This window comes from Nerophis lumbriciformis, linkage group LG14 (genome assembly GCF_033978685.3).
Source record: "Nerophis lumbriciformis linkage group LG14, RoL_Nlum_v2.1, whole genome shotgun sequence".
Taxonomy (NCBI): domain Eukaryota; kingdom Metazoa; phylum Chordata; class Actinopteri; order Syngnathiformes; family Syngnathidae; genus Nerophis; species Nerophis lumbriciformis.
Window position 1 is genome coordinate 20,385,067 of NC_084561.2, and position 27,867 is coordinate 20,412,933.

The 27,867-nt window shown below is 39.7% G+C and overlaps 1 protein-coding gene across 5 annotated transcripts in view; it reads left to right on the plus strand.

Annotated features, from left to right (window-relative positions):
• The window catches only part of crb1 (crumbs cell polarity complex component 1), a 103,331-nt gene that overhangs the window by 17,924 nt on the left and 57,540 nt on the right, over nucleotides 1-27,867 (plus strand). For 3 of the 5 annotated variants that reach the window (XM_061975864.2, XM_061975863.2, XM_061975867.2), the window contains exons 3-6: nucleotides 3,683-3,878; nucleotides 3,988-4,127; nucleotides 8,387-8,569; nucleotides 17,065-18,030. In XM_061975864.2, coding sequence (XP_061831848.2) covers nucleotides 3,683-3,878; nucleotides 3,988-4,127; nucleotides 8,387-8,569; nucleotides 17,065-18,030 — 1,485 coding nt within the window. Of the gene's footprint in view, nucleotides 1-3,682; nucleotides 3,879-3,987; nucleotides 4,128-8,386; nucleotides 8,570-9,101; nucleotides 9,241-17,064; nucleotides 18,031-27,867 lie in introns of those variants that run through there. The other 2 variants (XM_072914652.1, XM_061975868.2) reach the window with 2 other exon arrangements.

Consider the following 27,867-nt stretch of genomic DNA (forward strand, 5'->3'; position numbering starts at 1 on the left):
TCACACATTTCTCTTAACATGAGGCCCCAGATGTTTTGGGCGGATCTTACGGGGTTTATTGTGACATTTGCTATGCCAACTAATGGCGGGGGGGAAATTTTTGCTCACAACTTAAAGCAAAACATTGGGCCCCATTCAGCAACCGTTCTTAAGAATACATTTTGTTCATAGGCCCACTTACAAAGTTTTTAAGGATATTTTTGTATTCACCAATGTTTTCTTAGCTGGGATTTGTTTGTAGGTAAAAACAAAATCTACGAGTGCTTCAGAGCACTCTTAGGGTGGCATATTTGTTCTTAAGTGTGACAAGTTCCTTTACTTCTATTGCAGTGGTTCATAACCTTGTTGGAGGTACCAAACCCCACCAGTTTCATATGCGCATTCACCGAACCCTTCTTTAGTGAAAAATAAAATGTTTTTTTTTTTCAAATATGGGGAACATATTCTAGGTAACAAAAACTTAATTTAGAGTGTTTTGGACACTAGGGGAACATATTCTAAGTAACAAAGACCAAAGACTTAATTTAGAGTTATTTGGTTAGGGTTAGAGGGTTAGGGTTATAATAAGGCCATGCCAAATAAGGCATTAATATGTACTTAATAATGACTAGTTAAGAGCCAATATGTTACTAATTTGCATGTTAATACGCAACTGATTAATGGTGAATATGTTCCCTATACTAAAGTGTTACCATGTTTTTTTTACTGGTGCACTAAATGAACCATGCATGAACATCACCGTGTTCAAAGAACAAAACCAACACAGTGCATAAACTCACAACAAATTACACACCTGCAAATCATTGTGACTTCTGCTGTTGCCGTATCCGTAATACGCCGATAGGGAGAAATTTTTATTTACACGATGAGTCGGGTGTGTCTTGACCTCCGCCGAACCCCTGAGGCCAACTCACCGAACCCCTAGGGTTAGATCGAACCCAGGTTAAGAACCACTGTTCTATTGTCTAATGTTAAATTAATATCATAGATAGATAGATAAATAGATAGATAGAGAGAGATTTATAGAGATAGATATAGAGAGATAGATAGATAGATAGATAAAACAGACAGACAGACATATAGCAAAATGAGCCATATATAGACATTTCAAAATACACACACACACACACACACACACACACACACACACACACACACACACACACACACACACACACACACACACAGTCAATCATCAATTACCGGGGTGTTTATTTAATGATTGGTGACTCTTTAAAAGAATCAACTCACACAATGGCAATGCTTTTGCTGCTTCTGCAAGATGCCGCAGATCGTGCCCTGGGGAGGGAGCGCATATTTCACGACCATGTAGATCTATTTGCCCGTAGTGACGAATATTTATTTGAACGCTTTAGGCTACCTCAGCAGTCCCACTTTCTTAAACTTACGTTTTGACATTATGTATTTCCCCCGCGGGATAATACGAATTTCTCTCTGTAATCTGTTTGTGTTTTCTCCGTGTGTTTAATGTTCGGCTTTTCCGCCGGAATTGTGCCCTTATATGGGGAATTAAGGGCGTTTACCGTTGCAAATTAGGGAATTAAGGGTGTTTACATATACATATTAGGGGAAAAGGGGCGTGTTTATATGCAAATTATGATAGGCAAGCACGCGCTAACCATTTGGCATTCAGCAACTTAAGAACAGCAGGTGGGAACAATTTGGCCATTTAAGAACACGTCATGAATTTTAATGGACTCCATCCATCCATCCATTTTCTACCGCTTATTCCCTTCGGGGTCGCGGGGGGCGCTGGAGCCTATCTCAGCTACAATCGGGCGGAAGGCGGCGTACACCCTGGACAAGTCGCCACCTCATCGCAGGGCCAACACAGATAGACTCCTCTAAGGAAATCACTTAGGAAAAAAGATAAGAGGAAAAGTTAGGAACTTATTGCTGAATGGGGCCCAATGAGCTGACAGATAGCTCTCACAACACTCTTAAATTGGGACACTCTTAAGTCAAGGTACCTCTGTAGGTTAGTAAGTCAGAAGAGAGAAGAATATCCACATTGCGACAACTCTGTGAGCCATAGATATGAATGGGTAGATACAACACACCTCTTTAAGTTGCATGCTTATGGGGACAGGGGAGCGGGGTCAAAGTGTAATAAGTTAAAGACGCATCAGTAATCAATTTATAACAAAATCGTAGCCACTACATTGAATCGTGAGGTGCACAAAGTATTTTGTGGCGTACCTCAGGGATCAATACTTGGACCAAAATTGTTCAATCTCTATATAAATGACATTTGTAAAGTTGCAAAGGACTTAAAGTTAGTATTATTTGCAGATGATACAACTGCATTTTGTTCAGGAGAAGCTAATACAAATATTAACAGAAGAAATGTTTTGACAAAAACAGACTATCTTTGAATCTCAGTAAGACTAAAATAATGCTATTTGGTAACAGCAGAAGGGAAAGTCAATCACAAATACAAATAGTAAATATTGAAAGGGTAAAAGAAAACACATTTTTGGGTGTAAAAATATATGATAAAATGAATTGGAAATCTCATGTAAAAAATATACAACATTAAGTAGCAAGAAACAAGTCAATAATGAATAAAGCAAAACATGTTCTAGACCAAAAATCACTTCATATTCTCTACTGCTCGCTAGTGTTACCATATCTGAGTTATTGTGTAGAAATATGGGGAAACAACTACAAATGTGCACTTCATTCACTAACTGTGTTACACAAAAGATAAATTAGAATGATACATAATGTTGGATATAGAGAACATACAAAGCCTTTATTTATTAAATCACAATTATTGAAATTCAATTATTTGGTGCATTTGCAAACAGCTAAAATTATGTACCAAGCAAACTATAACCTGCTACCCAAGAATGTACAACAATTCTTCTCAACAAAAGAGGAGACATATAACCTTAGAGGAAAATCTAATTTAAAACATTTGTATGCTCGTACAACACTTAAAACCTTTAGCATATCAGTATGACGAATTTAATTATGGAATGGATTAACCAAACAAAGCACCAATATGATTCAGTTTAAGAGACTGTTCAAACTACAAGTGTTCACAAAGTACACAGAACAAGAATTATGATGAACATCTTGAACCATTTTTTTTATTTTTTAATGAGACAAATATTATTTTTGTATTTAATATTTGTAAGTTTACTATGGTATATTATTTATTTATTATTTATTTGTTCAATGTTCTGTTACAGAGAACAAGGAAACTGGATAAAATTGCTATGTTATGAAAAAGGGTAGGATTAAATAAGCTCTGCTCTTCCTACTCCTTTTCGGACATGCTGTAATGAAACAACTGGAAATGTGTGATTAATTACATTGCATGTTGGAAATAAACTGAAACTGAACTATTTATCACACAGTTTGCTCTATGAATTTGTTGACTTTACCCAGCCATTGTCATTCATCTGTTCACTACAAGTTATGCAGTACCTCCATCCCCTCTAACAGTAAAAGACACAAATGGAGAATAGATTATTGTTCTGAAAGTTGCTTAAAAATATGTTATGGCATAAAGTGAGGGGATATAGTAAACAATAGTGTTTTTTGTTCCAGCACACAGCTGCTGTGGTATAAAAGCACGAATGATCACAGCCAGTCCACATTAAAGCTCATCCCTTTCTCTCCTCTGATATCTGTCTCGCTTTCATTGTCTCAGGGGCCACTTGTGAGGTCCCGATTGATGAGTGTCAATCACAGCCGTGTCTCAATGCCGGCAGTTGCCACGGCGATGCTGGTGGCTTCATTTGCACCTGTCTACCCGGTTACCAAGGACACCGGTGTGAAATCAACATAGATGAGTGCCAGGACGAGCCATGCCAAAACGGAGCTCTGTGCATAGACGGCGTGGACGAGTAAGTCGACTGGCCGAAAGCTTTGCACACCTATTACCAAGTTCCTAAGAAGACATATTTGGACTCAATTTGGTTACACTAGGGTTGATGTAATGTGATTGTGTCCCAGATACAGCTGTGACTGCTCACACACTGCCTTCATTGGCAAACACTGCGAAGGCCCAAAGCCACAGTGCGACTCTGAACCCTGCTTCAACAGCGCCATCTGTAAGGACAGTCAGGGTAATTACATCTGTGAATGCTGGCCAGGTAAATTACACTTTCCATACATACACTAACATATTGAAATATTGGATATTGTGATTAAAAAGGTATATACTTCTATTGACTTTGTTTGCTGGTTGGTATGAGCATGAGAGGAAATCCTAGAGTTGTCAAAGGGTATACATGTAGCTCGACCACAGGTTGATATGCCACTGTGAACTGCAACCACAATGATAAGCTCTCCAACAATATTGATCAAAACTGAATGTTATTAGTGTTTCCAGTCAATTCACAAAGAAAATGTGCTGCTATTTGTTCGCCCTAAACACATTATGTTGCACCTGGTCTGCCAGGGAATAAAAAGACAGAGCAGGAAAGATCAGTGTTGCCTGCTTGGTAACGTTTTCACTACATTCAGTCAGTAATCGGATCTCTTTAAATACTCTTTTTCCAAAAAGAGACATCATAGACTGATATACACTATATTGCCAAAAGTATTTGGCCATCCATCCAAATGATGAGAATCAGGTGTCCTAATCACTGGGCCCGGTGTATAAAATCAAGAACTTAGGCATGGAGACTGTTTCTACAAATATTTGTGGAAGAATGGGCCGCTCTCAGTGATTTCCAGCATGCAACAAATCCAGTCGTGAAATTTCCTCGCTCCTGAATATTCCAAAGTCAACTTTATTATAAGAAAAGTGAAGAGTTTGGGAACAACAGCAAGTCAGCCACCAAGTGGTAGGACAGGTAAACTGACAGAGAGGGGTCAGCGGATGCTGAAGCGCATAGTGCAAAGACTTTCTGCACAGTCAGTTACTACAGAGCTCCAAACTTCATGTGACCTTCCAATTAGCCCACGTACAGTACGCAGAGAGCTTCATGGAATGGGTTTTCATGGCCGAGCAGCTGAATCTGAGCCATACATCACCAAGTCCAATGCAAAGCGTGGGATGCAGTGGTGTAAATCATGTCACCACTGGACTCTAGAGCAGTGGAGACGCCTTCTCTGGACTGATGAGTCACGCTTTTCCATCTGGCAATCTGATGGACTAGTCTGGGTTTGGAGGTTGCCAGGAGAACGCTACATTTCGGACTGCATTGTACCGAGTGTGAAATTTGGTGGAGGAGGAATTATGGTGTGGGGTTGTTTTTCAGGAGTTGGGCTTGGCCCCTTAGTTCCAGTGAAAGGAACTTTGAATGCTCCAGGATACCAAAACATTTTGGACAATTCCATGCTCCCAACTTTGTGGGAACAGTTTGGAGCGGGTCCCTTCCTCTTCCAACATGACTGTGCACCACTGCACAAAGCAAGGTCCATAAAGACATGGATGACAGAGTCTGGTGTGGATGAACTTGACTGGCCTGCACGGAGTCCTGACCTGAACACGATAGAACACCTTTGGGATGAATTAGAACGGAGACTGAGAGCCAGGCCTCAGTGTGTGACCTCACCAATGCACTTTTGGAAGAATGGTGGAAAATTCCTATAAACACACTCCGCAACCTTGTGGACAGCCTTCCCAGAAGAGTGGAAGCTGTAATAGCTGCAAAAGGTGGACCCACATCATATTGAACCCTATGGGTTAGGAATGGGATGGCACTTAAAGTTCATATGTGAGTCAAGGCAGGTGGCCAAATACTTTTGGCAACATAGTTTATGTATCGCTCTTCTCAAGGAGCAGGGAATGCCGTTACGGGCCCTTCCCCTAACTAAATGCGCTCACAGATCCCTGCTTCAACAGCACCACCTGTAAGGACAGTCAGGGTAATTACATCTGTGATTGCTGGCATCTTTGTTTGTGACAGCCAAAAAATGACAAAAAGTAACAACAGGAAAAACGTTATTTGTATTTCTAAACATATTTGTTTTGCTTTTCATGTTTTTCCATCCACAATTTGACGATTATGCTATTACATCAACCCAATGATTATTTCTTTAAAGGCAAAAGCATGGTTTGGACCATTGCAGTACCATTACATCAACTAAGTGTTACGTTCTGCTTGTTGTAGCGGTAGTTCTAAAGTTGTAAAGAGTATTTAATGTACAAAACCAAAGTAGGGTACAGCAGGGAAACGTACAGAAAAGCACAGCAATAGCAGTGCATATCGGGCTAAATTTTAAAAAGAGCTCACAACAAAAAGAATAGCAAATGGAGTTACTATATATGACTCCAACAATAATCCCACAATGGCTAACCTGTGAGACTGTCTTATAAAGTCCTGTGGTGATCATTAGTGCATACTTGCCAACCCTCCCGAATTTTCCGGGAGACTCCCGGAATTCAGCGCCTCTCCCGAAAACCTCCCGGGATAAATATTCTCCCGAAAATCTCCCTGGAGGCCACGCCCCCTCCAGCGCCATGGGGACCTGAGTCCTGCCCAATCACGTTATAAAATCTACGGCTTTTAGAGAGTGCACAACTGCGCACACAACAAGGAGGCGAAGCAGAAGAACGAGGAAGATACAGCCATGGCGACGCCGGCGATGAGTAAGATGAAGAAATACGCTTGTAAGTTCCAAGCCGCAGCTGCGATTGGACCTGTATAGCCTCCGGGAAGAAGTAGTGGAGTACCAAGTGCTTGACAGTGAAGATCTTCCTCAGGAAGCAAAGATTGACCGGTTTTGGGCCATGCTAGGGAGAGATGGAAGATTCCAGACTCTAGTGCATTTGATGAAAGCACTTTTGTGCGTGCCACACAGCAATGCATCATCAGAGAGCATACTTGCCAACCTTGAGAACTCCGATTTCGGGAGGCGGGGGCGTGGTTGGGGGCGTGGTTAAGAGGTGAGGAGTATATTTACAGCTAGAATTCACCAAGTCAAGTATTTCATATATATATAAGAAATACTTGACTTTCAGTGAATTGTAGCTATAAATATATATTTATTTTATTATATATACTATGTATATTTAAGAGAAATGTATTTATTTTCACACATACACACACACAACACTCATCTACTCATTGTTGAGTTAAGGGTTGAATTGTCCATCCTTGTTCTATTCTCTGTCACTATTTTTCTAACCATGCTGAACACCCTCTCTGATGATGCATTCTGCTTCGTCTCCTTGTTGAGTGCGCAGTTGTGCACTGCACTCTCTAAAAGCCCTAGATGTTCATATGCATGTACAGTAGATGGCAGTATTGTCCTGTTTAAGAGTGTCACAACATTGCTGTTTACAGCAGACAAACTGCTTTACGGTAGACAAAACGTGACTGCTGTTGTTGTGTGTTGTTGCCGCGCTGGGAGGACGTTAATGAAACTGCCTAACAATAAACCCACATAAGAAACCAGGCACGCTGTTTATATTGTGGGAAAGCGGACTCAGGTCCGCATGGAGCTGGAGGCGGCGTGAATTCCGTGAGAAAATTTGTCCCGGGAGGTTTTCGGGAGAGGCGCTGAATTTCGGGAGTCTCCCGGAAAATCCGGGAGGGTTGGCAAGTATGTCAGAGAGGGTGTTCAGCATGGTTGGAAAAATAATGACAGAGAATAGAACAAGGATGGACAATTCAACCCTTAACTCAACAATGAGTAGATGAGTGTTATGTGTGTGTGTATATGTGTAAATAAATGAACACTGAAATTCAAGTATTTATTTTATATATATATATATATATATATATATATAGATATATATATATAGCTAGAATTCACTGAAAGTCATTTATTATATATATATATATATATATATAGCTAGAATTCACTGAAAGTCATTTATTATATATATATATATATATATATATATATATATATATATATATATATATATATATATATATAAAAAATAAATGACTTTCAGTGAATTCTAGCTATATATATATGTATTTATTTTATATATATATATATATATATATATATATATATAGCTAGAATTCACTGAAAGTCATTTATTATATATATATATATATATATATATATATATATATATATATATATATATATATATATATATATATATGAAATACTTGACTTGGTGAATTCTAGCTGTAAATATACTCCTCCCCTCTTAACCATGCCCCAAACCACCCCCCACCTCCCGAAATCGGAGGTCTCAAGGTTGGCAAGTATGCATTAGTGGCAGGTGAAAAACACCATTGCTAATCATCTCCAAGTGAAAAGAAAAAAACAGGAAGCAGGGGTGAAGTTACTGCGAGCTAACCAGGACACAACAGGAAGTAAGAACAAAATAAGAGCGCTAAACAGGAAGTAAACTCAAAACAACAGAAATACACCCCAAAAAGTGACAGGTCATGACACTACAAACAATATCAATAATGCCAATGTATCTTTACATTAGGGTTTGAGGGACGTCTGTGTGAAATAGACATCAACGAGTGTGGCAGTAACCCATGTTTAAACGGAGGCCGCTGCATTGAGAGGTCATGGCAGGTCCTTTTTGGAAGCGACCCTCTGCTGCCTGAACACTATGACCCGCGGCACGCTGCAGGCTACATCTGCAGCTGTCCTCCAGGAACAACAGGTAGTCTATTGTGATGAATAGTGTGATTACTTCAGCGTGTTCCATTGATGACATTACACAATGGTAGGTAAGTCCCTGAGCCTTCTGCAGGCCAGGATGCCAAATCACAGCGTGAGCATAGGGAAAAGAAATGAGAAATTCAAAATGTTATAATTCCATAGATAGGGTTATGTAATATTGAAGGATTTAGAAATGGAGAATATTATTAGTAATAGTAGTTATGCCAATAGTGTTTGTGATAAATACCTACAGGATATTGCCAGTGCTCAGGCTTATTTCCTGTCATGTGCCTGAATTACAAAAGCTGATTGTTGTTATTGCGTCTTGCACAAAACGATTTGGATTTTGCAATGAATTTAAGTAAATCTGTGAGCTGCTATTGAAGGTGCTGTGTACTAAATTGGACTCCCTGCTTGTGGCTCTGACTCAGTAAGGTGGCCAAATAGCATTAGTTTAATCCTCAGGATCTGGCTTTGCCGGTCCCCAACTATTCAGCCCCGCGCGGGTGCAGAGAAGCAGACAAGGAGCAGACCTCCTCTGGGACGGCCTGTTCATACTCTCACTGATATGGTGCACTTAAACGAGTTTGTGGGGCATCTCTGGGGGAAAGAGTGACAAGATGATGCGGAAGCACACACCATGGGTATGGGCCATTCTGTTGCTTGGAACAGGTAATGGCTTCTTTTTAGTAATTGCTGTTTTTCCTTAAATGTGTAAAGCAAGTCTGATGTCTGCTTATCATAAGGGGGATACTTGTTATTTGACTAGTTTTGTAAATATACTGTATACAAACACGATAAGCAATGGTAAGAGGATAATACTTTACAGAATGGGGGTGAGTTAAGCAAGTAACCACGTGGACTAGTCAAGTGGCTATTCTGAGTATTGTGGAAATACTTGCTTGGTATTGTTTCGTGCAAGCTAATAGAATCTAGTTTTTGATTGATTGAAACTTTTATTAGTAGATTGCACAGTTCAGTACATATTCCGTACAATTGACCACTAAATGGTAACACCTGAATAAGTTGTTCAACTTGTTTAAGAATGTACCACGTAAATCAATTCATGGTACATGGTACATTCAGTCTAAGAGTATAACTAGAAAGAAGGGGATTGTTCACTGTTTCTATAGATGCTTGCTTACCTAGCTAATTTGTACTAGTTATTAGATACAAGAAGTGCACAACACACTGTTCAACTATATATAGAGGAATATTTTTCTTCTGTTATGTAGTGGGTACACAAATTATGGTAACACTTTAGTATGGGAAACATATTCTAAGTAACAAAGACTTGATTTAGAACAGGGGTGTCAAACTCAAATACAGAGTGGGCCAAAATTTAAAACTGAACAAAGCCGCGGGCCAAGGTTGAACAAATTAATCTTTAACGTACTCTACGAGCTATCGTCACGTCCGCTTTTCATCCATTCTAACATCGTTCAGACCTAGTCACAAGATACGTGCGGCTTCTGTACGCACACACGAGCGGATGCAACGCATACTTCATCAACAGCGATACAGGTTACACTGAGGGTGCCAGTATAAAAAACTTAAACACTGTTAGAAATATACGCCACACTGTGAATCTACACCAAACAAGAATGACAAACACATTTCGGGAGAACATCCGCACCTTAACACAACATAAACACAACAGAACAAATACCCAGAATCCTTTGCAGCTCTAACTCTTCCGGGACGCTACAAAATACGCCCCCGCTACCACCAACCCCCACACACACACACACACACACACACACACACCTTGTAGCGTAAAGTTTTTTATTCGGCTACCCTCAGTGTAACCTGTATCACTGTTGTTGAAGTATGTGTTGCATTCTAATGTGTGTGCGTGCAGAAGCCGCACATGTTATGTGACTGGGCCAGCACCCGGTTGGCTGGCTGGCTGGCTGGCTGGCTGGCTGGCTGGCAGGCAGGCTGGCTGGCAGGAAGACTCCCGGGAGGATCGACGAGCCAGCTTTAGTGTTAATTTGATATCGCCTCAAAGGCCAAGTGAAATTACACAGCGGGCCAAATTTGGCCCGCGGGCCAGAGTTTGACACCCATGATTTAGAGTTATTTGGACACTAGGGGAACATATTCTAAGTAACAAAGACTTAATTTAGAGTTATTTGGTTAGGGTTAGAGCAGTGGTTCTTAACCTTGTTGGAGGTACCGAACCCCACCAGTTTCATATGCGCATTCACCGAACCCTCCTTTTTTTTTTCAAATTCAAGACAAAGTTATTATATGTTTTTGGTAACACTTTAGTATGGGGAACATATTCTAAGTAACAAAGACTTAATTTAGGGTTTTTTGGACACTAGGGGAACATATTCTGAGTAACAAAAACTTAATTTAGAGTTTTTTGGACACTAGGGGAACATATTCTGAGTAACAAAGACTTAATTTAGAGTTATTTGGTTAGGGTTAGAGGGTTAGGGCCAGGGCTAGAGGGTTAGGCTTATAATAAGGTCATGCCGATAAGGCATTAATAAGTACTTAATAATGACTAGTTAAGAGCCAATATGTTACTAATTTGCATGTTAATAATCAACTAATTAATGGTGAATATGTTCCCCATACTAAAGTGTTACCATGTTTTTTTACTGGTGCACAAAATGAACCGTGCATGAACATCACCTTGTTCAAAGAACAAAACCAACACAGTGCATAAACTCACAACAAATTACACACCTGCAAATCAGTGTGACTTCTGCTGTTGCCGTATCCGTAATACGCCGATAGGGAGAAGTTTTTATTTACACGATGAGTCGGGTGTGTTTTGACCTCCGCCGAACCCCTGAGCCCGACTCACCGAACCCCTAGGGTTACATCGAACCCAGGTTAAGAACCACTTGGTTAGAGTGTTAGGGTTGGTTGTATAATAAGGCCATGCAGAATTAAGGCATTAATAAGTACTTAATAATGACTAATTAAGAGCCAATATGTTACTAATGTGCATGTTGATAAGCAACTAATTAATGGTGAATATGTTCCCCACACTAAAGTGTTACCCAAATTACTTATTTTTCGACTTTTGTCGAGTGAGTCTCAAGTTTCAAGTAAGGTCGTGTTTTTGTGCACATAACTCTTGACTGATTAGTTAATGAATCAATAACTATGACTGAATACTTTTGTCTTTCGTGTTCACTTAGAGCCCCATTCTCCCGTTTTGCGCTTAAGTGTTTTTACACGCTTGAAGTTACCCACTTCTCCTTTTCGTATACTCCCATCCAGCCAGCGAACATGCCCTCCCCACGTAAGTTAGGCAAAAGTGCTTAAGTGTCGATGATGGCAGGCTCATTACTAATGAGGCGCACTTTGCCGTGACGTCTTTTTTCCTTGAAAACTGGCCTATGGAGTCTTACCAACATTTGTGGATGTCGTTGACATCCATGGTAAAGATAACACTTTAAATTTGAAACATTTGTATCCATCCAGGCAGTGCTTGTCACGTGAACTTATGCACGCTACAATAGCTACTTCGGTAGATTAAACTTTGTTTGACTTGTTATTAGGGATGTCCGATAATATCTGCAGTCCGATATCGGCCGATAAATGCTTTAAAATGTGATATCGGAAATTATCGGTTTCAAAAAGTAAAATTTATGACTTTTTACGGACGTAGGGAGAAGTACAGAGCGCCAATAAACCTTAAAGGCACTGCCTTTGCGTGCCGGCCCAGTCACATAATATCTACGGCTTTTCACACACACAAGTGAATGGAAAGCATACTTGGTCAAGAGCCATACAGGTCACACTGTGGGTGGCCGTATAAACAACTTTAACACTGTTGCAAATATGCGCCATACTGTGAACCCACACCAAACAAGAATAACAAACACATTTCGGGAGAACATCCGCACCGTAACACAACATAAACACAACAGAACAAATACCCAGAACCCCTTGCAGCACTAACGCTCCAATATACACCTCCCGCTACTCCCTACCCCCCCACACCTCAACCCCGCCCACCTCAACCTGCTAATGCTCTCTCAGGGAGAGCATGTCCCAAATTCCAAGCTGCTGTTTTGAGGCATGTTAAAAAAAAATAATGCTCTTTGTGACTTCAATAATAAATATGGCATTTTTTTCCATAACTTGAGTTGATTTATTTTGGAAAACCTTGTTACATTGTTTAATGCATCCAGCGGGGCATCACAACAAAATTAGGCATAATAATGTGTTAATTCCACGACTGTATATATCGGTATCGGTTGATATCAGAATCGGTAATTAAGAGTTGGACAATATTGGAATATCGGATATCGGCAAAAAAGCCATTATCGGACATCTCTACTTGTTATTATAATCACCCTGGTGTTATTATTCGTGATGTTTAGAGTCATGTGTTTGTGAAACTGTGACGTGTCAGAGAGCTTGACAGCTGATTGTGTGTTTGCAGCTCTTTGCAAGGGGAGCGTAAACAAATATCAATGGAATCAATTGATAGATGTTACATTAAATATGTATTTTTGATTAAATACTCTGTGACTATGTCACAGAGTGACATAGTCTTTTTATCTTCATCTCAATGGAAGTTTCCAGGTGTGTCAGTTAAAGCGATGAGAATAGATTTGATAACTTTCTGGAAGTTTCTTTTGTCATTTTATTAAGTGTCATGTACACTGCATCCAAACTTCAATTAACTGTTTGGGGTGCTGGACTTATTCCAGTCTCAGGGGCGCGCAAGATCAAAATTACTTAGGTTGCTGGGAGAATACGAGAAAGGTCAGATTTATAAGGGAACGCCCACATTTAAGTGTCGCTTCACCCAGAATGTGCGAGCAGCGACAGACTGAAAGTACCAGTAGAGTGGAAAAACAAGTTACCTCTATATTGAAGTTATTATCATATATATCTGATTCAGGACAAGTTTGCCAGTAAATAGATATCATAAAAAAATAGTATAAATCTCAGAGATTCTCGAATCATTTTGAGAGAGAATGAGGAAGCCAGTCACGTGGTCACGTGACTTAGAGGTGGGAACCACAGATGCCTTCCCCACTAACAACAATGCAAATCATTTGGATTTTGTGAGAGCCAACAACAATTACTTTGGGAAAAACTATGATCCAGAACTATATATTGTGGATTCTGAATATAAGGAGGGTGAGCTACAAATTTTAGAAGGTCTGCTATACAAATCCAGCTTTAATGAAACACTATAGCATCATGTAGCAGTATTGCTAAGTGCTAAACAAGAAATACAAACATAATAAAACAATAGCTTACTGTACAATGTTTGCTCTTACTTTGATGACGACTGATATGACGTCCATATCTTCCCGTTTGGATTAATGATTAATCTTGATCCACATGAAGGGTTAACAAGGAAAAGTCTCCCTGCAGACACCATCGTTGTTGTGTTTGTCGCCCTATGTATACATTGAATATCACTAATGAACAACCTCTAGATTCATGGCTGAACCCTACTATTATCCAGATGAGAGGCATGATTTATAATGTAGAACAGGGGTGCTCATTACGTCGATCGCGAGCTACCGGTCGATCTCGGAGTGTGTGTCAGTCGATCACCAGCCAGGCATTAAAAAAATAGTCCTAAAAATGAGCGATCATAAATCTTCACTATGACGTCACTTTCGTCACTTGATTGACATTCACGGCACCCGAGGGTCTTCTGAGATGACGCTGGCTGCTGCCAGCTCATTAAAATTACCGACTGGAAGGCGAGAAACACTTTATTTCAACAGACTCTGGCGCCGTACCTGTCGTCAAAACTCCAAAGACCGACTGCACAGTTGCGCTAACAAAATAAGAGTCTCAGAAAGCTGGCGTGCACAAGCTAGCAAGCTACGGAGTTTGCCGACAATGTATTTCTTGTAAAGTGTATACAAAGGAGTACGGAAGCTGGACAAATAAGATGCCAAAAACCAACCACTTTCATGTGGTATTGGACAGAAAGGAGGACTTTTTTTCTCCTCCATTCGAAAATGCGGACGTTATCATCACCACTGTCTGCTGACCCGTCTCCGCTCGGGATGGTGTCCTGCTGGCCCCACTATGGACTGGACTCTTACTATTATGTTGGATCCACTATGGACTGGACTCTCACAATATTATGTCAGACCCACTCGACATCCATTGCTTTCGGTCTCCCCTAGAGGGGGGGGGGGGTTACCCACATATGCGGTCCTCTCCAAGGTTTCTCATAGTCATTCACATCGACGTCCCACTGGGGTGAGTTTTTCCTTGCCCGTATGTGGGCTTTGTACCGAGGATGTCGTTGTGGCTTGTGCAGCCCTTTGAGACACTTGTGATTTAGGGCTATATAAATAAAGATTGATTGATTGATTGATTGACTGTCTGATTCCTATCAATGCAAGTCATCAGAATCAGGTAATACACCAACTTATATTCTTGTCTTCATGAAAGAAAGGAATCTATATGTGTTAAACATGCTTGTATTATCTTTAAACACCTTTAAGTTGTTAACAATATTAACTATATGTGATAATCATGCTTGTTTTATCTTTAAACACCTTTAAGTTGTTAACAATATTAACTATATGTGTTATACATGCTTGTATTATCTTTAAACACCTTTAAGTTGTTAACAATATTAACTATATGTATTAAACATTCTTGTATTATCATTAAACACCTTTAATGTATTAACAATATTAACTATATGTGTTAAACATGCTTGTATTATCATTAAACACCTTTAATTTATTAACAATATTAACTATATGTGTTAAACATGCTTGCATTATCATTAAACACCTTTAATTTGTTAACAAAAACATATATTTCATAAATAAGTAAATATAAATTATATATATGAAAGAGGTAGATCCCCACGACTTGATCAATTGAAAAGTAGCTCGCCTGCAGAAAAAGTGTGAGCACCCCTGATGTAGAATAACTTTGACAAGACGAGACGCGATGAGGCGGGAGTAAAAGCAGCAAAGGACTACGTAACTATCTGTATCATTGTGGCACTAAAAATAGTTTGTCTGCTTAAGCGCTTATAATAATAATAATAATAATACCTGGGATTTATGTAGCGCTTTTCTAAGTACCCAAAGTCGCTTTACATGTAGAACCCATCAATCATTCACACATGGTGGTGGTAAGCTACTTTCATAGCCACAGCTGCCCTGGGGTAGACTGACGGAAGCGTGTTATAATATCTTATAATAACAACATTGCTAATATTTGGTTATCATTCAGGTTAGGATGTGTATAAACAATATTGTTTCCAGGTTTTGGATGAAATTTAGAGAGTATTGTGAGCAAAATAGAGAGCCCCTAATTACTACTTTGTTAGCGGACTTTTTATGTATGTATTTATTTACAACTTAGAATGCATGAAAAAAAGAAAAACATATGTGTTCATGTCCTACAGCACATCTCTGTCTAATGTTTGCGTATTTCCATTATGACTAATCTGATAATATGGTCTATAGCAGTGGTCCCCAACCACCGGGCCGTGGATCGGTACAGGTCCGTGGATCGATTGGTACCGGGCCGCACAAGAAATTTAAAAATAAGTTAAAAAATAAATTTAAAAAAATATATATATTTTTTTTGTTTTTATTAAATCAACATAAAAAACACAAGATACACTTACAATTAGTGCACCATCCCAAAGAATCTCCCTCCCCCATTTACACTCATTCACACTCATTCGCACAAAAGGGTTGTTTCTTTCTGTTATTAATATTTCTGGTTCCTACATTATATATCAATATAGATCAATACAGTCTGCAGGGATACAGTCCGTAAGCACACATGATTGTATTTTTTTATGACAAAAAACACAGGACCCTTTTTAACTGTATTGTTGGTATCAAGTCATTGATGGCAGTGAATTTCCTACAGCTCAACTAGGACAAAACCGAGGTTTTAGTTATAGGTCCTGAAGACCAGAGGGAGAAAGTTTTACCAACATTACAAAAAAATCTGAGTGCGATTTTTGACTCCAAATTGACTTTTATCCCACATATTAAAAATATTACAAAAATTGTTTTTTATCATCTTAAGAATATAGCCAGAGTCCGCCTGTTTCTCTCTCAGGCCAACACGGAGGTGCTAATGCATGCTTTACTTTCCTGTCGTTTAGAGTGCAGAAGCGTTACTCCAGTGACATCAATCTACGGAAATAGACGAAGGTATTCGGAGCGGAATATTCAAAATGGCTCACTGAATTTGTGGCATTTTGTGATGTTTAAACTGTGTTTTTGCATACTTTGCGGATTGTAAATACGATTAGATATGGTTTAATGGATACAATGAAACACAATTAAGCATATAGAGTCATATTGTTTTTCGACTCTACTGGTACTGATGCAGGAGAATGTTGCACAGCCAAAATAGAGCCTTTACTGTTACTAATGATTGTACTATAGATGTTTTGTTATGTTATGTTATTTTCATTTATTATGCGCCCCCCAACCAACTGTTACATCAGCAGTTTTGTAGACTTAACTACTATGTTTCTGTGATTTCATTTTTTCATAGGTTCCCTCTGCCAAGAAGTCATAGACCACTGTGATCCCAGCCCCTGTCACAATGGGGGGAGGTGTGAGCAGCATGATGGGGGCTACATCTGTCACTGTGTCAAAAAACGTAGAGACGGTTACCTTTATGGTGGTGCAAACTGTGATGTGAGGTTGGTGGGCTGTAACGGCCATGAGTGCCAGAACCAGGGCTCCTGCTCTCCCTTCCTATTGGATGAGACTCACGGCTACACCTGTTCTTGCTCACCTGGATACACCGGACCCCTGTGCAAGAACCCAACCACATTCTCCTTTGAACGCAGTGGCTACCTGCTGCTACAGAGCCCCCTTGTGGATACAGAGGTCTCATCCAACATCACCCTCAGCTTCAAGACGGCTCTGTCCAGTGCAATGTTGTTCCAGCAGGGCATCAGGGGGCTGCTGCTAAGCCTGGAGCTGCAAGAGGGGAGGCTTCATCTCATCCTGAGGAAGGAAGCTTCTGATGGGGTCCAAGCAGAAAGTCGAATCGGGGCTTTGGAGCTGTCACACAGAGTGACAGACGGAAAGTGGCACACTGTTGAGGCAGTACTCACAAACTGGGTACTGAGTCTCAGACTCTTGGAGGACGTTGCAAAATGTGAGAGCCAGTCATGTTACAAGGCGGCCCCAGTCCAGAGCACCATGGCTGGCCTGGTGTCACCTCCTCAGAACACCTTCATTGGAGGAGTACTCAAGGACTCACAAAGCACCGTCGAGGACTCCACACTTCCAGCATTCATTGGCTGCATGCGGGATGTTTTTGTGAACTGGCAACTGATTGTCCCCGAGGAGTGGCTGAGTGACTCTGCTGTGAATGTGTCCCCTGGTTGCAGCCATCGGGACCGATGCTTGGATGTGCCTTGCCAAAACAAAGGGCAGTGTGTGAACTTGTGGCAGAGCTACCAGTGCCAGTGTCCAAGGCCTTACGAGGGGCAGGACTGTGAAAAGGGTAGGTTTTTAAGTATCAATGCACTATTTGAATTTTTTTTTTGACATACTACACATTTTTTGTCCATGTCCTTCCCTTTTTTGGTGTAATTCAAACAAGACCAAATCATAACTTCATTGAAAAACACATCAAAGTTTACTTGGACTATTCACTTCATATACTACAAACCCCGTTTCCATATGAGTTGGGAAATTGTGTTAGATGTAAATATAAACGGAATACAATGATCTGCAAATCATTTTCAACCCATATTCAGTTGAATATGCTACAAAGACAACACATTTGATGTTCAAACTGATAAACTTTTTTTTTTTTTTTTTTACAAATAATCATTAACTTTAGAATTTGATGCCAGCAACACGTGACAAAGAAATTGGGAAAGGTGGCAATAAATACTGATAAAGTTGAGGAATGCTCATCAAACACTTATTTGGAACATCCCACAGGTATGCAGGCTAATTGGGAACAGGTGGGTGCCATGATTGGGTATAAAAACAGCTTCCCAAAAAATGTTCAGTCTTTCACAAGAAAGGATGGGGCGAGGTACACCCCTTTGTCCACAACTGCGTGAGCAAATAGTCAAAGAGTTTAAGAACAACGTTTCACAAAGTGCAATTGCAAGAAATTTAGGGATTTCAACATCTACGGTCCGTAATAACATCAAAAGGTTCAGAGAATCTGGAGAAATCACTCCACGTAAGCGGCTTGGCCGGAAACCAACATTGAATGACCGTGACTTTCGATCCCTCAGACGGCACTGTATCAAAAACCGACATCAATCTCTAAAGGATATCACCACATGGGCTCAGGAACACTTCAGAAAACCACTGTCACTAAATACAGTTTGTCGCTACATCTGTAAGTGCAAGTTAAAGCTCTACTATGCAAAGCGAAAGCCATTTATCAACAACATCCAGAAACGCCGCCGGCTTTTCTGGGCCCGAGATCATCTAAGATGGACTCATGCAAAGTGGAAAAGTGTTCTGTGGTCTGACGAGTACACATTTCAAATTGTTTTTGTAAATATTCGACATTGTGTCATCCGGACCAAAGGGGAAGCGAACCATCCAGACTGTTATCCACGCAAAGTTGAAAAGCCAGCATCTGTGATGGTATGGGGGTGCATTAGTGCCCAAGGCATGGGTAACTTACACATCTGTGAAGGCATCATTAATGCTGAAAGGTACATACAGGTTTTGGAACAACATATGCTGCCATCTAAGCGCCGTCTTTTTCATGGACGCCCCTGCTTATTTCAGCAAGACAATGCCAAGCCACATTCAGCACGTGTTACAACAGCGTGGCTTCGTAAAAAAAGAGTGCGGGTACTTTCCTGGCCCGCCTACAGTCCAGACCTGTCTCCCATCAAAAATGTGTGGCGCATTATGAAGCGTAAAATACGACAGCGGAGACCCCGGACTGTTGAACGACTGAAGCTCTACATAAAACGAGAATGGGAAAGAATTCCACTTTCAAAGCTTCAACAATTAGTTTCCTCAGTTCCCAATCGTTTATTGAGTGTTGTTAAAAGAAAAGGTGATGTAACACAGTGGTGAACATGCCCTTTCCCAACTACTTTGGCACGTGTTGCAGCCATGAAATTCTAAGTTAATTATTATTTGCAAAAAAAAAAATTAAGTTTATGAGTTTGAACATCAAATATCTTGTCTTTGTAGTGCATTCAATTGAATATGGGTTGAAAATGATTTGCAAATCATTGTATTCCGTTTATATTTACATCTAACACAATTTCCCAACTCATATGGAAACAGGGTTTGTACATACTGGTACAGTATGTCAAGCATATGGTTTGAACCTCTCAAGGTATGAGTCTATACAGTTATCCACCACTGCAAACTGTTCTACAAAATAACAACATTGTTAAATGAATGCTCAGGCTGTCAAAATGAATGCGGTAACTAATCCATCATCATTATTCATCCAAAAACATTGTTTTGTAATGCAATAAACCTATCTGCAGAATGAAAATCCCTGAAACAGCTATGGCAATGCATTTGTACAAGTAGTTTTACTGTTGCGCATGTGCAAATGGGTAGTTGAATTACTAGCTGCAGAACCAAACAAGTCAATATGGAAGACGCTAAACAGCACGTTGGCCCTTTCAATGAAAACTTAGAGTACAAAAAAATATATGGAATAGTCGACCAACATAAAGAATTATGCAGATTTTGCCGGAATGAGTTTTCTTTTCACTGAAACACATCCACCTTAAAATACCACATGGATAACACAAAATAAGTACCAGCTCCACAATAATGTGCATACATGCTTTTTTTTGAGAAAAAACGAAACATTGTTAACATGAACATGACTTTAAAGGTGTTTCATAAACACATTGGGCCTGATCTACTAAGATATAAATAGCAGGCGCAAAGTAAAAAATTGCAAGTACTATTAGTGGGCGTATTTCGGGTGATCTACTAAGCCAGTGCAAAAGTGGTGCAGGCCGCCCTATTTAAATGAGGTTTCTGCGTGTACTACATTATACTATACTATATAATGTACTACTGTGCCAATGGAAACACTCCACATACATGACATCATATGCTCCAACGCTCCAACTTGTGTTGTTTCATTATGTTATGGAATATGCAGCACACTGATATAATACGAACCACTTCTTCGGGTGAAATAAAAGTGTGATCTAGACAACAGAACATATATTTAGCACGCCCAAGGTGTGTGTGCCATTAAAAAAATGCAAGCAGGCAGCAAAACAAATCTTTTTTTCTTTTTTTTTATCAGCCCCTCAAGTCTTACAGCAGCTCTAAAATTATTAAATTATATGGCTGTGTTGGCCCTGCGATGAGGTGGCGACTTGTCCAGGGTGTACACCGCCTTCCGCCTGAATGCAGCTGAGATAGGCTCCAGCACCCCCCGCGACCCCGAAAAGGATAAGCGGTAGAAAATGGATGGATGGATGGATGGATGGCTGAATGGACCATATGTCTAATATTTTTATTTCGGGCAATCCAAATATATTGACACACAGAGAGATAGAGTATTCTCTCTCCATTTTCTGTCTTTGCATCACAATCGCCTCTTTTCTCAGACATTTGTGTATAACTGCCAGTTTGCACGTACCTTCAAGATGCAGAACAGTTGTAGGCTTAATAAATCACACTGGGAGAGCTAATCTATTACATTTGCATCTAGTCCCAGTAGGCTGTTCTGATAGTTTGCATATATTCTGCATATGCATGAAAGACAGAGACACGCTAAATAGATTGCACCCTCTATTTTGCACATTTAATAGACGCAAACTTCTGTACACATGTTTAGTAGCTCAGTTTGATGTGCTATAAAGTAACTTTTTGATAATTTTAGAATTATTTTTGCACATGCAAAATGAAACACAATCAATATAGATTTAAAATGAATGGCATTTAATCGTGATTCATCTAATCTAAAGCAACCATGTAATTAATCTGGTAAAAAAAGGCACAAATCCCTTTCTAAAGTTATCAACCAAAAGAGAGCGGTTATTTTCGCCAAATATAAATCTTGTTGTTGCAATAATATTCCAATGTTGTTAGGAAATATTTGGGACCAAGTGAGTTGAGGGTTGCATTGTTTAATGGCTAAAGGGAGAGTAAATCGATTAACGTGGACCCCGACTTAAACAAGTTGAAAAACTTATTCGGGTGTTGCCATTTAGTGGTCAATTGTACAGAATATGTACTTCACTGTGCAATCTACTAATAAAAAGTTTCAATCAATCAAAACAATCAAAAGCCAAAGTGAAGGCTGTGGTTTTCTCAGCTGAATCTTTGGATTAAAAATGATTACATTTCAGAAGTATGGTCATCATGCAAATGGGGGATGTAGCAATAAACTGTTAGTATTGCCGTTTTTAATTAAAACTATCGTAAAACTGGCACTGATAACCACACTTTTTATAAACTCTCAGACCCGTGATACAGCTCGTTTAAGAGAAAGGCAAGCTCGCGTGCTAATGGCTGGCTAGTTAGCTTAACCCTTGTGTGGTGTTCGGGTCTGTGGGACCCGTTTTCATTTTTTATTAAAAGAAAAATGATACAATGAATTAATTTTTCAAACTGAGACTCACTGACTTTGGTTCATTTTCTATGAAGAACATGTATCAGAATACATATTTAATGACCACACACCATACACCCCCCCTACACATTTCTATTACATATAAGATGTCCGGGTCCACTGGACCTGGGGCTAAAAGAAGTGTGGAAATTGATGTTCTGTGTACCACACACACACACACACACACACACACACAGCAGGCCTAGACAGGAGGAGGACAGAGTGTAGGTACAGAGAACATCTGAGGGTCAAATGTGCGAGAAAATGAGAGCAGACAGTGTTGACAAACAATGTTGCAACCTTGTGTGGGAACCGCAAGTGCAGAAACGCAAAAGAAGAATCCCTGTGGGATGCAGAAACTGGCAAATAAATTTTCCGTGCAACGTTCATATTGTTGTTACTCAGCCAGCGTTTGTGGGTCTGATGGACCTTTTGCATTTTGTGGCTTTTATTGCCTCACAATCAAACACTTATATGTTAAAATACTGCACAGATGTGTATTGGGATAAGGTAAACATCTGTTCAGTATTTTAACATAAAAGTGTTTGATTGTGAGGCATTAAAAGCCACAAAATACAACGGGTCCATCAGATCCACAAACGCTGGCTGAGTAACAACAATATGAACATTACACAAGGGTTAAATGCTAACATGAATACAAGGGATACTGACATCTTTCTTCGTGAGGAAACGACATAGCCCAATCCAAACACGTATAGAAGACAAACATTGAAATTAAAATCCCATGGCTCTTAAGAAACCAGAAAAAAAAATTCTGCCAAGAAAGTATGTTAAAATGTTCATATTGTAATGACACATCCCACTGTTGAAAAGAAAGAGCTGTCATCTCACAAATAACAAATGATTATGAAGTCTGAATATTTAACTGCTGTTGTTCTTACATGTAAATGTTTGAATAGTCGAGTTCTTCCTCGTTGGTTATGTATAGCCTCTTAAGTCTTGTAAAGCAGATTAGTGATCACACTCTATGACGAGGCCGCCCACTCACATGCATGTCGGAAACGCACTGTGTGTGTGGCTCGTCTCGTGTCATGCGTTGTATACATACCGTATGTCCTAACTTGAAGTGGCGCAACCCGTATCGGAAAGTGCTGACGTCGTACAATTTTCATACATGCAGGCTGGTGGCGGCCAGGTTTCCTCTTCCTGATTCAGATCTTTTACTCTGAAACAGCATCACTTTTGAGATTTGCTTCTTTAGTGACCAAGGTTGCATTGCAAGCCAATGTCAATTCCCAATCTAATGACATCCATTACAAGAGCTCTATCAATGCTGACATTTGTTTGACGCCGTCAGAGATATATTCATTTGACAATGTGGTTGTACTTCATTGCATCAGGTGATCCTTTGTGTCTTTTTTATGTAACAAAAAGTCCATCCCCACGTCCCCCTACTACACTGTTGAGAAAGACACTAAACTCTTATTGCTCTTGATGCTCAATCCTCCGTGTTTGAATGGATAACGTTTCTTATACAAACCCCGTTTCCATATGAGTTGGGAAATTGTGTTAGATTTAAATATAAACGGAATACAATGATTTGCAAATCCTTTTCAACCCATATTCAATTGAATGCACTACAAAGACAAGATATTTGATGTTCAAACTCATAAACTTTATTTTTTTTTTGCAAATAATAATTAACTTAGAATTTCATGGCTGCAACACGTGCCAAAGTAGTTGGGAAAGGGCATGTTCACCACTGTGTTACATGGCCTTTCCTTTTAACAACACTCAGTAAACGTATGGGAACTGAGGAGACACATTTTTTAAGCTTCTCAGGTGGAATTCTTTCCCATTCTTGCTTGATGTACAGCTTAAGTTGTTCAACAGTCCGGGGGTCTCTGTTGTGGTATTTTAGGCTTCATAATGCGCCACACATTTTCAATGGGAGACAGGTCTGGACTACAGGCAGGCCAGTATAGTACCCGCACTCTTTTACTATGAAGCCACGTTGATGTAACACGTGGCTTGGCATTGTCTTGCTGAAATAAGCAGGGGCGTCCATGGTAACGTTGCTGGGATGGCAACATATGTTGCTCCAAAACCTGTATGTACCTTTCAGCATTAATGGTGCCTTCGCAGATGTGTAAGTTACCCATGTCTTGGGCACTAATACACCCCCATACCATCACAGATGCTGGCTTTTCAACTTTGCGCCTTTAACAATCCGGATGGTTCTTTTCCTCTTTGGTCCGGAGGACACGACGTCCACAGTTTCCAAAAACACTCGTCAGACCACAGAACACTTTTCCACTTTGTATCAGTCCATCTTTGATGAGCTCAGGCCCAGTGAAGCCGACGGCGTTTCTGGGTGTTGTTGATATACGGTTTTCGCCTCGCATAGGAGAGTTTTAACTTGCACTTACAGATGTAGCGACCAACTGTAGTTACTGACAGTGGGTTTCTGAAGTGTTCCTGAGCCCATGTGGTGATATCCTTTACACACTGATGTCCCTTGTTGATGCAGTACAGCCTGAGGGATCGAAGGTCACGGGCTTAGCTGCTTACGTGCAGTGATTTCTCCAGATTCTCTGAACCTTTTGATGATATTACGGACCGTAGATGGTGAAATCCCTAAATTCCTTGCAATAGCTGGTTGAGACAGGTTTTTCTTAAACTGTTCAACAATTTGCTTACGCATTTGTTGACAAAGTGGTGACCCTTGCCCCATCCTTGTTTGTGAATGACTGAGCATTTCATGGAATTTACTTTTATACCCAATCATGGCACCCACCTGTTCCCAATTTGCCTGTTCACCTGTGGGATGTTCCAAATAAGTGTTTGATGAGCATTCCTCAACTTTATCAGTATTTATTGCCACCTTTCCCAACTTCTTTGTCACGTGTTGCTGGCATCAAATTCTAAAGTTAATGATTATATGCAAAAAAAAATGTTTATCAGTTTGAACATCAAATAAGTTGTTTTTGTAGCATATTCAACTGAATATGGGTTGAAAATGGTTTGCAAATCATTGTATTCCGTTTATATTTACATCTAACACAATTTCCCAACTCTTATGGAAACGGGGTTTGTATGACACATTTATCAAAATCATGGCCTGGGGGCCACATCTGGCCTGCTATATCATTTGATTTGGCCCATGAAAGCTTGGAAATAATGTGTGTCAATAGGCATTTCTTATTTCTTGATAAATGTATCTGAAATTTGACAGAAAAAAGTTGATGCATGCAAACACAGTTATTAACGCAATATTATTTGAAACATTTAGCCTGTGGTTCTCAAAGGTTTTTATTTTTTTATTTCCAACATTGAAATACAGTAGCATAGTAGGCATAAGTATTCATTAAAAACCTGGCAGAGGCTTTATTTAACAAGTACATTTAATGTTTTGGCTACTGTAACATTACACACAGTTTGAACAATAACACTGTGTTTGAATACAGGAAAAATAAAACACTGTACTTTTATCAAATGATTATTTGGCATACCACTAGATGAAACCCGCTAACCACTAGTGGTACACACACCACAGTTTGAGAATCACTGTAATAGCTATTCAAAGTTTTTTTTTTGTTATTAAATACCTTTTCAAATTGAATTCTACCATAGCTGACCTAAAATATGTCACTTTGACTTCCGATTCCAAGGAAAACTTCCCATCAGTTTTTCGGTAAACACATGTAATATTCAAATGAAGGGGCAATTTTACAATTGGGATGTAACGATATTAACATTTTTATCACGGTTATCATAATTAACACGGTGTTGTTGAATCTGCTCAAAAAGTACTCATACACACTGAAATCTTTTGACCTAGTTTTTTTTTTAAACATTCATGTGTCTTGTATTCATGCCAGCATTTAACCAGCTTGCAAATAGCATAGTAGCTGATTTTTTAGAAAATGAGCAAAATCACTACGTTTTTCAACATGTGGAAATCAATCATGGTTTTACGATAATTCATAATTGAAACAGTAAAATTGCAATTTTCAGGAATTTTTACTGTGGTATATCATTATACCAGTGATCGTAACATCCTTATTGTGTTAATAAATGGTATCAATAATAACGGCGCTTAAACTCCCGACAGTGTTTTAAATTTCCTACTCTCAAACTGACTGCCAGTTCGCTAATCTAAATGCTAACATGAAAATAAGAGACATTAATGTCTTTCCCCATTAAAAATTGACAAACCCAAATCTAAACTTATATCAACACATTTCTGTCTGAGCAACTAAGATTTCCAATTGTGCACATTTAACCTACGAGCTGTGCTCTCTTAGAACAGGTAATATGAGAGAAATGTGACTTTACGATGTGTTTAAGGGCTGCAGAACTATAATATATTTTATTTGTTAGGAACTTTTTAGTTGAATAAATCGTGAAGTGTGACAGTACAAACCATTATTTAAAACAAAAAAGCTTAGTCATCAAAACAAATAAAATATTAAGACTAAAACACTATCAGTGAGAAACACAAAACATGCAAAATAGTGGCTTTAATACCACGATAATAATGATAACCGTGACTATTTTGGCCACGATAACCATACTTGCCAACCCTCCCGATTTTCCCGGGAGACTCCCGAATTTCAGTGCCCCTCCCGAAAGTCTCCCGGGGCAACCATTCTCCCAAATTTCTCCCGATTTCCACCCGGACAACAATATTGGGGGCGTGCCTTAAAAGCACTGCCTTTATCGTCCTCTACAACCTGTCGTCACGACCGCTTTTTCTCCACACAAACAGCGTGCCGGCCCTATCACATAATATATATGCAGCTTCTACACACACACAAGCGAATGCAACGCATACTTGATCAATAGCCATACAGGTCACGCTGAGGGTGGCCGTATAAACAACTTTAACACTGTTACAAATATGCGCCACACTGTGAACCCACACCAAACAAGAATGACAAACACATTTCGGGAGAACATCCGCACCGTAACACAACATAAACACAACAGAACAAATACCCAGAATCCCTTGCAGCACTAACTCTTCCGACCAAACCCAAACCCCGCCCACCTCCCGAATTCAGAGGTCTCAAAGTTGGCAAGTATGATGATAACTGATATGACATTTTCATACCAGTGCATACCTACTTTGTAATAATCAGTCCCGGGAGGATATTTCAGGATTTACGGCAAAGTGCCCCCCCACCTCCCGATACAGAGAGGCATTTTATTGGTTACACCAGGGGTGTCAAATGATCGGATCAGGCGCGCAAACAGGTTTTATTCGGGATGAGTATAGAAGTATAAAAATTTGCCGAACATTTTGAATGAAAGAAACTGCTCTTTTTAATGTCGCAATAGCTTATAGATTATGTTACATATGTAAAACAAATAAACTACATGATGTTAAAGCACCAGTGGAGAAAAATGAGCAAACTACATAAATAACATCCTGTAATTTGATTTTGATATTATTTTTTTATCTTGATAGATTGAAAATGAACACCAATGAGCTGACTGATGAACATTATCACATAATTTGGGACGGCGTGGCGCAGTGGAGAGTGGCCGTGCGCAACCCGAGGGTCCCTGGTTCAATCCCCACCTAGTCCATGTCCGTTGTGTCCTGAGCAAGACACTTCACCCTTGCTCCTGATGGGTGCTGGTTAGCGCCTTGCATGGCAGCTCCCTCCATCAGTGTGTGAATGTGTGTGTGAATGGGTAAATGTGGAAGTAGTGTCAAAGCGCTTTGAGTACCTTGAAGGTAGAAAAGCGCTATACAAGTACAACCCATTTATTTATAATTTATACAGA